Consider the following 13,703-nt stretch of genomic DNA (forward strand, 5'->3'; position numbering starts at 1 on the left):
ATTCGTGCACTGTATGAAAAAGTTGTTTTTTTCATAGCAATTTTAAAGTTTCCATCTTTCAGATTGCTTCAACATCCTCTCATGGGCTTATGAGACAAAATGAAGAGAGGCTCCCCATCAGCTTTCTGCATTCCAAATATATGTAAAGCTTGATGAGTTTTGTAAGATTTTCCCCTCAAATAAGAAATTGCTCAAAGTGGATGGATGGATGGATGGATGGATGGATGGATGGATGGATGGATGGATGGACGGATGGACGGACGGACGGACGGATGGATCAGTCAAAGGATAAACACATATCTATATTTGCCCAAATGTTCACAAAATTTTCCCAATAACTTTTCCAAGTTTGACATTTCTAACCTCAAATCATGGCCTAATGGTCCCATCGCAGTAAAGGAAGCTGTGAAATCTAATATTCCTTATTATATAGGAGGGAGAATTTATTACAGGAAATATTCTGGGAGTAGAATATAGGTGGGTCACCTGTCTGTATCTTATTCTTGTCAAAAGAGTCAGATTTTTTATGAATGCAAATAATTGTGATGGCAACTTTATGTCTCATCTTGAAAGTATCTGATGAAGTAGGCTGTAGCTTATAAAAGCTTACGCCTTTTTGAATGAGTTAAGTCTTGAAGGTGCTACCCTGCCCTGCCTTCTGTCTGGAAAATATTATATTTGTAGAGTACGAAGCACATTGTGGATGCTCAGGTTATAAATAATACTATCAGCTATCTTTATAACCAGAAGAACTGCAAACTCATGTTTTAATTTTAAAAATATATCAAGTCTATTTATTCATCATTATCTCACTTGGCATTATTATTTTCATATATAGGTCATTTTTTCCCTGGCATACCTTTGACTTCATTAGACTATAGATGCTTATATCAATTAGACTGCTTATATCAATGATTTTGCCCACATAAATATAGAGATCTATAGTTACATAAAAAACCATAAAAGATGGACTAAGGCAATGTGCCATCAACAGCATACATTTTGGAAAGGAGATACCTTATTTGACACAAGCAGCTGAAACATGTAGAAAGCCTTTCATAGACATTTGGTCTTCTAAGAAAGACCAAAGGGACTGGAGTTACTCACAGTAGCATTTGGCCAGAGCATCTGACCTTAGATCTCTTGAGCACATTTTCATAAACTACTTCCTGTCCTTGTAATGGCAGGACACTGGCAGGGCCCCTGTCCCTCTGCTTTACCTGTGGTAAGTTAAAGGGGGTTTTTGGTGTTTCGGCCATTATGCTTGGCATTTGTAGCAGAGGATTGTTCCCAAAGTTTTTAAGAATAAGTCAGTCAAACACTTGTCTAGGATGGTTTACTTAGACAAGTGCAGGGGGGCTGGAGTAGATAACTTCATGAGGTCCCTTCCAGCCCTACCTTTCTATGATTCTATTATTCTATTTGAATAGACCCCTATTTTGACAGCCATTATTATGAGATCATTAGTGGACAGTAGAAATCAGATCCTTGTTTTTATCTCTAATCCCATATGGGACTCCCCAGAAGCCCAAAGCCCATCCGTAACAGGTAAGTATATGGGCTGACTCAGAGCAAGATCGCCCCCTACTGTAGGGAGCACAAAGAACACCTCGGTGTGCTCAGCACCATGCCTTACAATGGCCAATTTTGCCCTTGGAGGTCTACCATCTGAAAGAAGGTCACCCATCTACACGTCCCATTGTGACATATAGCAAGCTCACAGCCTGGGATGAACTCACTGCACACCATAGGAGTGATGAATAGCATTAATACAAAAATGAAAAGATTCATTTTAAAACAAGTGGAACAAATAAGGTTAGAACTCATTAGCCAACATGCTTGTCAACATGCTTGTCTATTCATTATATATTAAGGGACTGAATCTCTCATTAATACAGAGAGTTTGGGCCATAATTGATGCATTGATCTGAATTCCTAATGTTGAAAATCGGGCACCAGCAGTACCTTTTTCCCATACTGGTCAAGTTTCTTCCTGCAAGGATAAACAGCTACTTACCTGTGACCACTAGAGGGCACAGTCACACTCAAAATATCATTTTGGAAATACCTGGGAACAAAACCTGGCCCATATTTAAGGTAGATCTGTATCCAGATCCCATCCCAAATGTTCAGGGTGTCTGGATCCAGGAGTTGGTTTAGCCCTTTATAGAACTGGGGGCAAAATTCAAAATTATATCTTAGGTTCAGGTACTAACTCCAGAAGCTGGAAAGTGTATGGTAAAAGCCCATAACTCCAGTAATTAAGAGGGAATTTCCTACTTCCTGGGCTGGCTTGGATGTCCAAATGATATCCGAACAAGAAAGCCAAAGACAGTCAAGCATCAGTCAAGGTAGGCATTTAGGCCCTGATGCCCCACTTTAAGCTCATGTGTCATCTCACTGAAGATACTGTGTGACAGGAAGCACCTTTGTGAGGTCAGGGCCTACTCTCATATAGGCCCAACCTCACTTCTGCAGAGTACAACACTGGTTGGACGAAACCCTTACAACGAATGTCCTTCCTTGTTTAGTTCCCTGCAGAGAACCCAGATCTCTTAACCAGAGTTGGAATTGCAGTTCCCTTGGAGTAAGGCAGAGACAGAAAGGAGGGAAGCCAGATAAAATGGCTTTCCGAGGTGAGACCTTTGATATTTTATCCATTTCTTCTATTTCTTGTTTTAAAAACTTGTTTAATGTGCAGAACATGGTGATTAGCTCTACAAGCTCTACCACAGATCGTGGGCAAATGACTTAGCAGTGGATTTCCAAAGGTAGTTAGCTGCCTAACAATGCCACTAAGTACCTAGTGCGATTTTAAGAAGCCCTGAAACAATATTTATTACAATAAGAGTCAGACATATAAGGCAAAGGTCCACCCAAACCTAAAAGGCCCATCAAGCCAGCATTGTTTGAAGTTCATTAGCCAAGGGAACACTGGGGAATGATGGGGTTAGCATCACATATGGTCCTTCACTCCCTAGCCCCAACAGCAAGGTGCCCATCTTAGAGTCTAAATGATTCAGACAGGGATCAGCACAATTCTGGATGAAGGCTCAAACTGTGTCTTTCTGCTACAGCAGTGAGCTAGAGGTGCTCTTTCACTGAATACATCAGTAGCTGGCCAATAAGCAGTTCTGGAAATCTCACTAGTTACTGATCCATCTCTTTATGTGGCTGACTACCTTTGAAAAACTAGCCCTTAGTTTCTCTGTACCTTAGGTAAAATGGAAATAATAGTTCACTTCTGTCAACTTTGGTCTATCTATAACATTAAGTTTTGGGGGTGGGCGCAGTGAGGCCCTGACCTCTGTTACAACGTCTTAGTACTGTTCTCTGTAGGCGTTTTTGTAGATCCTAGGGCAGGGGTGGGCAAAATGCGGCCTGTGGGTGGGATGCAGCCCACCAGGCCTTTCTATCCGGCCTGCAGGGCCCCTAAAAAATTTAGAAATTAATGTTTATCTGCCCCTGGCTGCCTGTCATGTGGCCCTCGATGGCTTGCCAAAACTCAGTAAGCAGCCCTCCGCCCAAAATAATTGCCCGCCCCTGTCCTAGGGCTTGGGCTCAGAAATAAGAAGACGTTGTATCTAAACATGGTGAGCCTAATTCTATTCCACCTATTAGGCATATAAGTGGACTTAAGTGACTACATGTTATGATAGTCTATCCTGCTCAAACCCCTGAAAGAAAAGTTAACCAAAAATGACTGGGTCCTTCTCCTTGCTGCTTTTTTGTTATTTAATCTTCAGGCTTAGATGCTGGCATGCTCTCAAAACATGCATTCATGGTTTTCAGGACTTGAAGGAATATAATTGCATTTTGATGCCTAAATCCACATGCGCAACCAAACGGTGGAATAAAATCTACCCGGAGCCTTTCCCTAGTATTGGAATTTTGCCTTCCATATATACCAATTCCTGTACAAGAAATTCAGTGCAAAGGGGCTCCCAACAAGCTCTCCAGAGTCTCTGCTATTTAGATAACCACAAATGCATCTTCCTTTAGGAAGCTGTTCCACACATCACTTCAATGATCATACCTGAAGTGTGTTAAATGTCTCTGGATATCAAGGTCTAATATTGGAGTTGGTCTGGAGGATCCAAGGGGCGATCTGTCTTGACTCAGCAGGTCCTGGAATTCTTTACATATTTGCCTAGAAGAAAAGGGAATCATTTAAAAAGTGCTTGACAGCCTTCTCGTAACCATTACATTTTACAACCTCTTTCATTCAAGCTCTAGACCGGAAATATTTAACAGAGTGGAATGATAGAAGATCGTCTACAGGGGGAATAGGACCAGTAACCGGCGCAGGACGTTGCCAGTAGGGTCTTCACCCCTGACTCTCTAAGGCCCTGTCTAAACTAGGAAAATTGGTAATGTTTGAAACCAGGTTAGCTTCAATGCCATTAATGTGATTTTCCATCTAGTGTAAATGCAGGCTCATACCTTTAAAAAGTGTCTGAGATGACGTAAAGGTGTCAAACTGGGTCAATGCTATAAGCCGGGTTTGGTTTGAAGGCTGTTAAGTCAACACTTAACATAGCCTATGTCAGTGAAGATTTGGGATGGATACTCTACTTGTGTGCAAGATGACAACAGCTGTGTAGACTGGCTAATTGTTCATCTAAGGGCCAACCTGCTCTCTACTTATTTGACAGCACCGTGCCTCTGTTTCCTCATCTGTCCAAGGGAGACAGTAATAGTGTACATGCCTTGAAAAGTACCACCATATTTTTTCATATAAAATATGCACCCCTCCACCCAGAAAAAATGCTGTTGGCAATTGGGGTATGTGTTATATCCAAGGAATGTGTTAAGAACAGGTTCTGCCATTTACTGGTTGAAACTGAAAGTAAAATCTTCAGCGATCCACAGGCAGCAGAACAATGAGCAGGTTCAGCTCCCTAGCTGCCATTATTCAGATACATAGTACAAGGAGCCATCTTATTTTCTTCATTCTGCCTTAAAATAAAAGGCTCGTATTATATTCTGGCATGTGTTGTATGCTAGAAAATATGGTGTATGAAAGCGGGGTGGTAGTATCATTGACCAGCCACTAAAGGGAGATGTACAAGTGTTAAAAAAATCTCATTCTGAGGCAATGACTGACTTCAGGGGTCATCTACAATGTTTGCAGATGGGACCTTCAATGCCACAGCTGCCTTAAGCTAAAGGGACAACTCCACTAGCAGTTTGGAGTAGTAGACTACTATCCCCTCAGCTAGTGGTCTCACCTAGTCTAACTTCGGCAAATACAGTACAGAAAGTGAAGCTTTAAAAACATTTTTTTAGGGTTTCAACTCTGAGAGACAGCCCTAGACATATTGCAGCCCTCCAGAACTGGGAGCATTCAGCACCACTTCCAGTTTTGGTTAGAGAACAACACTTTAGTGCATTGCTGTGGGTGGGCTAATGAGCTGCCTGGCCCGAGCACAATGCCACACCAACCGAGTGGGAAGGCACCAGGAGCAACCCCCTGGCCTGGAAACAGTATAATTACAAGCTCACAGTAACCTGGCAGAACTGTACTGTGTCTTCTGATTCAGCAGGATGCTGCCTGACAACACGGGAATATGACAGGGGTTGGACCATTTTTCCAAATTCAGAACAAAACTCTCATTGTGGGGACTCTTCAGGACACAAGGGCACAGTCCTGAATTCCAGGACAGCCCTGGAAATATCAAAATGTTCATTTGTTTTAGGGCAGGGAACCTGGAACTGTTAGATGACGTGTTCAAAGGATCGCACTGATGCCAACTCATAGCCAAGTCGGTTATCTATCCCTTTTCTTGGTAAAGTTATGCAGGCATTTATGTAAAGACAGCATATACTTTTAATGAATCTTCCCCATAGAGGGAAAACAAATCCTTTTAACACCAGCAATTAGTCAAACACAGTGGCTTACAAATGCTCTCCTGTATCCAGTAGGCCTGTCCGGGGTATTTTCCAGGCCCTTCTTCCAAATCCCATCTATTGGAAAGGCTCAGCTTAAAAGATGCTGCATTTTGACTATGGGAAGTACCAGAATGGAACCAAGTGCTCAGCTAATCTCTCTTCCTTTCTGGCATGGTAAGAGTACATGAAGGAAAAGAAAGACACCCTCATGTTATAAATGAAAACTAAGAAAAAGCATCAGCTCACTTTGACGACTCTTTCCAGGGAGCTCAAAAAAAAAAAAAATGACACTAGGGATTCCCCAGTTACTTGCTTTGGGAGACTGCACCATCATATTACCATATTTTCTCATATATAACTATACCTTTCCCCCCTAAAGCTAGCTGGTAAAAATTGGGGTGTACATTATATGCCATAAAAATGTATATCCACAGGTCTGGAAATTTGGGCGTGGGGAGTGGTGACAACGTTCATTGCCACAACTCTGGGAACCATGGCAATTAATACCGGCATAGCTCCCGCACAGCTAAACACCTGGATTCATGGGGGGCCCTCTGGCCAGATGGCATGGCCCTGTGCATTGGCCTGATCTGTTGCTCATCATTCACAGGAAACCATTTTATTCAGTTAATTTAATCACTTTTGCCACACATGGAATAGTTGGGGATAGACTGCTACTTCCTCAAACTTTCTCTTAGTTCAAGATGTGAATTCAGGTGATAAGCGTTGTGTTCTTAGTAATTCTAATTGCTTTCACTGATACAAAAACAGGAAGGAAGGACGGACGGACAGATGGACTCTCCAGGTAATACATTCAAATGATGGCTGTGCAATGGAGTGGAGGACACAGAGATGATGACCAAGCTTGCAGCTGTATACAGGGAGGTTGTCTGCTCTGAGGGACTCTACAGTGAGGTTGGCTGCTCTGAGGGTCTGACCTTTTAAAGAAACAGGAGACTTCTAAGGAGTGCGATCTGGTCATGTGCCAATAATTTAGGTTTCCACAAGACCTTTGTGGCTCTGAAGTTCTGATGTTGTAATGGTTTTCATCAGCGTTTAGAGAGTTGAAAAAGCCCAGCAAGACTATGATATGTTGATATCTTTTAAATTTGCTTTCATATCTACAGCAAATACCGTTACTATGTTAAGCTACTTCCTCCCCACTTCTGGATAGCTGTATGATTTTCAAGCTCTGCAGATAAGCTTTGCAGAGTCTGATTTTCAAGCTCTGCAGTTATACTTCAACATGGTTCCCTCTTCAAGGAAATGGAAGGCTTACAACTTTCACTACAACCCTTCACCTGTAACACAAGTATAGTCACCTATGACTTCCTGATTGTCACTGGGTAGCACCTCACTGTGGTCATTAGGATGGGGTGGCCTTTTGTTCTGTATTTATGCTGGATGAAACATAGTGGAGATCTACTCCAGAACAGGGATTCCCAATTGATACAAGTCATAATCAGAACTGGCAAGATTAGACACCAAAGTTTACTGCCACAGAAGAAACATCCTCTGCCCCTTGAGTTGAAAGAGACTCTTCAATATAATCCTCATCATATGAAATACTGGTGCTTTACTCTGATTCTTATTGCAATGGCGCCATAAGAAATGCAGCAGAATTTTCCAACTTTTTAGATCTTTTTTTGACAATTCCAAAAAAAAAAATCAACATTTAGATTATTTTTAATTGTTTTAAAAATGTATTCCAGATGATTTAAAAACAAAACAAAACATGTAGACCTTCTTTAGAATTCCTTGGCCATTTTTTCCTATCCATTTATTTTTAAGAAAGAAAATCTTACCAGGTCTGTCAAGGACACCCGGTTCTGATTCTGTCCACCAGAGGGCAGTGACAAAGCATCCACACAAACACAAGTTCATTCCATTCCTTCCTTAGATAAAGCATGTTTTTGTGTGTCTGCTGCACCTATGCAGTTCAGTGTCATTTCTGACAGCAGCACAATTATGCAGAGCTGCCCCAGTTTCATATTCTTCCTGATGAAATCTAGCATGGTGCCTAGGTCAGCAGCAAGGCGAGAACTCAAAGTTTCCTGCTGCAAAAGTGTAGACCTCAGTGCTAAAAGGTGAATGCTTACTGTTAGCATAGCTCTGGAGGCAACCTTATATTACAGGTATGTATATGATATCTGACATTGTAGCACGTGGGCACCCAATAATATGAGAACTGGGATATGCAGTGTACTAGTTCTAACTCCACCCAGCAGAGGGCAGTGATAGCATACACTCTTGCCAGCCCATTACACAACGGTAGTCATTTTGTAAATTGTACAATAAACGTTAGCTTTACTTTTAAACGCATTGTTAACTTGAGGCCACTAATTAGTATTTTTTGCCCACAGAGGAGAAATATAATATACTATCTCTGCAAATTAACAATAGATTTGTTAAGCTTTAGGCCATCTTTACATTTAAAACTTCTATTTCCTTTCCCTTCTACCTATTTTTCCCCTACAGATGTATACACACAATGTGATACAGGAGTTAGGTTATAACTGGGACTATGCATCGGTGCAAGGGCATTCAGTGGAAAAGATAGCCACTGAGAGCCTTCATATAGCCTACCAAGAGTGAAGTGGGCACAAGATGGGATGGGATGGTAGATGGGATGGGAGTAGACTGGACAGATACTTAAGTATTCCCTTGTGGGCCATCCAGCAGAATTAATCCCATCTGGGGAGTAATTTGTTGCTGGCATAAGCCAGTGACCATTTACCATGTATTTTCCTAGAGAAAGAAGAGAGAAGGGGCAGGCCTGAGGAATGGGGACTCCTGAGGCTAGTCCTCTGGTGACACAGCTCACAGAGACCGCCCTTTGCCGGGGGCTGTGCCTGGAGGCACAATCTACCCATTAAATACTCCAAGGTGTACACAGCTGTCCATGAGCTGTCCATGAGCAGCTTGGCATTGAAGCAACATCTTCGCTATTTAGTTATTCTGAAATTCATCGGGCTGTATCAGTGCCCGGCAGGGAGAGCATGATGCTATACTCTGCATTCATTTTGTCTCTTAACCTGCAGTTTCACCATGGGCTTAGTAGCCTGAATGCATGAATGAGATCCATAGTGAGATCCACACCTATCCTGAGCCCCATTACCACCCATAAGACCCCATGCAGAGCACTGTGCTTCATAGCCCCTTGTGAGCACTAGCACAGATCGTTCTACCATATCTCAGCTCTGCAAGGCACTGGATGCAGAAGGGATATGATGACATCTGATGGGCGCTCTAAAGAGCCAACAGATCTCCTGTCTAACAGTACAAGAAAAACGATAACATGGGATGGGCATCAAACATAAGGTCCAACTAGTGTAAATCATATGTCTCCCTTCCAGTAGAACTGTGTTGTTTTTTTTAACAGCAGGTCTCAGTAACAGCATGAGCAATAGACCTTGGTGACTAGAAAGCAGACCATATATGGTACATGCAGAAATGCTGGGAAAGTTAGGAGTATTAGGTCTTGGGCATCTCAGAAGGGCAACAGATGGAAAACAGTGGATACTATGAGTACAAGCCACCAAATTAAATAGTAGAGTGACTTAGAAAACAGGCTCCCTTATCTGACAGCTAGGTCACAGGGTCTGGTGAGAACTGGATGTGAATGATATCACCTACAGATGTTTAGTGTTTGATGCAAACTAGGATGCATATGCTGTGACATGAAGTGTTTTGCCTGGTCTATAAAGAGGGGCCTGGGACCCTGAATACTGTGTACTGAGCTAGGGGCTGTTTTATGCTGGTGCCATGTTGCCAGATAACCTGGTTAGCACCAGGTGTCACATTGCCAGATAACCTGGCTAGCACCAGGTGTCACATTGCCAGATAACCTGGCTAGCACCTGGCTAGCATGCCTGAATGTGCATGATGTTAGTGCTAGGGTTGTTTGTGGACCTGGAAGAGTTCTTGTTACTAAAAACTGGAGCTGGTGGTCTCTTTATTACGATGAACGAGGGTGTTAGGAGTAGCAATAGCATAATATCACAGATGGCATCCTGATAGCATGTGCACCGCCTGACGTGACTGACACTACTTCACCCCGATGGCGCCTACCAGAGTCTGACACCTGCAAAGGCTTATGCTCTTCCTTCATTTAGACAATGTGTAAGCTTTTTTCAGTTAAGGGCCGTCTCCGACTGTCTCTACATTCTCAACCCTCTTAGGCTCAAGGCACCCCTCAGAAAATGCCCACTCCTAGTTTTCACTTGTTTTTTGACTACTGAAAATAATCGAGTGGTTCTTCTATTGCAAAGAACATCAGGGCAGAATGGTTTTAACACTATAGATTCCTCTTTGAAATCTCTGGGATTATCTTGTGAATCATGCTTGCACGCCTAACAGTGCCAACATTATGTGGCACCCCATGGCACCCTTGAAAGGATCTTCAGGCACCCCAGGGTCATGCGGCACCCTGGTTGAAAATCACTGGCTTAGCACAAAGGGATCCTCATCTTATTTGCTGTCTTTGGGCACTATTGTAATACGAATCATAATAAACTACCAGTGCTCAGTATGAAAAGTATCCAGGCATATATACAGTGTGGAATACTTTTTTTTCTTGCTTACTTTGTAGCTAAGATCATCTTTTTCCTTGCTGTTTGTTCTTTCTGTTCCATGTGCTGTCTGGCGAGATGCTCTCCTACTGCCTTGGCTGGGAACTCTGTTTCGCAGGTGTAGCCAAAATCCCTGGCCAAATGTAATGCTTCCCCTGTGGGTAGACAAAGTGGGTCAGTCAGTTCATAGGAAACATTTTTTTTTTCCTAATCGTACCCTGCTGCTGCCCCCCAGGAGAAACAACAGGTCTTTTCAGTATAAGTACATTCCTGATCTCAGTCACACTGGTGTGAGTGGGTTCACTTTCTCACCCCTTAGGCCACTTATGGTATGCATTACAATGCCACTTAGAGGAGAAGAAGGACCTTTTAATAGCGAGCATTTAGGAGGAAGAACCAGGGTCAGTTCCCTGCCCTGCCAGACTTACTGTGTGACCTTAGTCAAATCACTTAGCCCTAGATCCTCAAGGGCAAGGATCAACCTATAACCTGTGTGCTGAATCCAGCCCACAAAGTGGTCTGATGCAGACTGCAAAGGTCCGATCCAGCACGGGGAACTGGTGGCACAGAGCTGTGCCATGATGCCCAGCCCTTCATAGTGCTCCTGTCCACTGCGGAGCTTGATGATGCACTGTGCCTGTGCTCATCCTTGCTGCAGGAGGGATGGGGATCAGTAGTGAAGGTAAGCACAGGGTCCATCAGGGGACAAAGACTTGTGGCCTGCAACAGGGGCGAGTGTAGACATACAGTAGCCATTTTGAAGATCTGAGCCTTCATTTCTCTGAGTCTCCATGGGGAGCACTTCCCTGCCTCACACGAGCATACTTAGGCTAAACATTATATGCAGTGAACTGCTTAGCTAACTAAGGGAAAGGCGTACCTAAGTACCTAAGGTAGAAGACGGTGATATATCCAGGACCCAAGTATGATGGCCCTTATGCAAACACAACTAAGAGACAACCCCTACCACAGAGATAGCTATCTAAACAGACAAGGCAAACCAAATAAGGAGAAAAAAGAAATAGTCTTTTTCTATTTTACAAAGCAGCAAAAGGAGCATGTGATTTTCCTATGATCATAAAGGAAGTCCCGGCAGAGACAGGAACTGAATGTTGTGCTCCACCAGCCCAGCCCATCACCTCCACTGGAGATTGTCCCCCTCCATGCTTAATCAATCCTGAGTGACTTCTTCTTTGGGCTATATGGACCAGAGTATCATTACCTCCATTCATGTGTTATGAAATGATTTGGGGCAAGGGTTTGAATTTTTAGAGCTGATAGTGAAGTCTGGAAAGGAGCATGATCATGCAGCTCAGCGAGATGGGAAAAGATGCTGAGTTTGGGACTGCGCTAAACTAAAGATGTTCACATGTTTTATGCCAAGATTTCCATTCCCTGAATAATATTTAAGCATCTCAGCAAGCACCCAAACTTCCAGAGATGGTCCCAAGGATTTTTGCTCCATTGTAGAAGGCTGATGCAAGTCCTTCCATGACACTGTTAGCTCATAGAAGCTGTATAGAGACAACAGACACCTGGGTGGGCTGCTAAATCTCTCCACCATAGAGCTTAGAGGAGGCAAAAAAACTATCTAGGTCACGGCAAGGGATATGCTGATCAAGTGTGTAGATCAGGTGAAGTGTATGGATAGGCTGGGCATGGTGGCAACCCTTCAAGCCCTAGAACTCAAATAACACCGTGGAGGGGCTGCCACAAAGTCCTGCAACCTGCCTGCAGGGTTGGAAGGTGGAATCCATCTCTCCAAACTCATGCAGGTCTCCTTCCCCAAGCCTGGGAGCCTGGGTGCAATCAGATGTCACCTTTTGTTGCCTTTGTGCCACCATACACATTTTTATGGCAGCAGAAAGTGAAAGCAAATAGATGTTCAAACACTTTGTCATACTGCAAATGCCCAAATTTGTAGCTGCAACAAAAGGCTGAAATCATTTGTCCTGCCTGATTGCAGTGAACATGTATTTATGGTGGGAGAGCACGGGCAGCCTGGAGTTGCACATACCCTCCAGCCTCCCCAGAAATGCCTGCCCAGTTTTCCCCACTTCCAGAGATGAGCCCCTAGTGACCTCCAGGGCACATCTCTGGAAGTGGGGAAACTTGGGCAGGTGCTTGTGCACAGATTGGTGGAAGTGTGTCTCTGGAAGCAGGGAGCACATCACCCATTGTCCTACAAGATCTGCTGGTGGGACAACAGGTAAGACGTGTTTCACCCAGGTAAGAGGACTGTGTATGCTGGGACACATCTCAACAGAGATGATCTGCTTTATTTGGTAATGCCTAATTCTAGTCTCTGATTACTGAGGCGTTGTGCAGGTGTGTGGTGATGTTCACCTCATCTGCATGTCCTTGAATGGTCCTTTTTTATGTTTATCGACCCCTGCTTTTCCTCAGTTTAATTTACCAGGAAATTTCTCTTAAGTGAACAGTCAAGAGTCCAGCAAATTCCTTACACCTGGAGGTATAAATCACTCTAATATGTTTTCCCTCACAGGGTCTGCCACCACATCCTTATTCTCCCTTAAGTTTGTCTACTAGAGGAACATCTTCAGTATCAGTATGTAATCCCTCATACTCTGGACATCAGTAAAGGCATATAACTCTCAAGTGCTCATTATCAGTTAAAGAAATGCAGGGCCAACAACAACTTTTGCAAGCACAATCACTTTCGCATGCAAAGATCAGTGCTTAAAATTAAATCTGACTTTATATGTTAAAAAAAAAAGTATTTGTTCTGGTTGTGAGATGCAAGGAGGATGCTCCTAAAATGAGCAAAGCAAAGGCCCAGCCACCTATATGTGTTTTAGAGTTGGAGGAAGACACTGCTTTCTACTATTTATACAGCATCCAAGATCAAGGAACGCTAATCTCAAACTGATCAGAACACAGCTTAAGTCAAACCATTTTGTCGTGAGGTTGTAGCTTAGATGAAGGTTTTTGAGGTTCATGGATCTGCGGTCACTTCCAACCAGAGAGAGGATACATGGAAAAGTTCTAGCTTTGGATTTGGGAAGTTATTAAAAGCATTTAAACATAATTCAAGTGCAGCTGTAGCTATCCAAACAAGATAATTTTAGCAAGAGTGACATTATCGCTCACCCACCAAGTTCAAACATAGCCCCTTTCTCTGCTTTGCGAAACCCCATGAGCCTGCTTTATGTTGACACCTTGACACGGTTCTGCTTCATAGAAACATTTGTCATGTTTTATTTCCACTGCAGTGTGGAA

General features: G+C 43.1%; 1 protein-coding gene across 1 annotated transcript in view; it reads right to left on the bottom strand.

Moving 5' to 3' along the window:
* TFAP2D (transcription factor AP-2 delta) overlaps window positions 1-13,703 on the bottom strand; it is a 52,626-nt gene that overhangs the window by 12,720 nt on the left and 26,203 nt on the right. Inside the window, exons 6-7 of the mRNA XM_006275168.3 lie at window positions 10,477-10,618; window positions 4,037-4,150 (exon numbers count right to left, since the gene is read on the bottom strand). Coding sequence (XP_006275230.1) covers window positions 4,037-4,150; window positions 10,477-10,618 — 256 coding nt within the window. The remainder of the gene's footprint in view (window positions 1-4,036; window positions 4,151-10,476; window positions 10,619-13,703) is intronic.

This window comes from Alligator mississippiensis, chromosome 1 (genome assembly GCF_030867095.1).
Source record: "Alligator mississippiensis isolate rAllMis1 chromosome 1, rAllMis1, whole genome shotgun sequence".
Lineage (NCBI taxonomy): Eukaryota > Metazoa > Chordata > Crocodylia > Alligatoridae > Alligator > Alligator mississippiensis.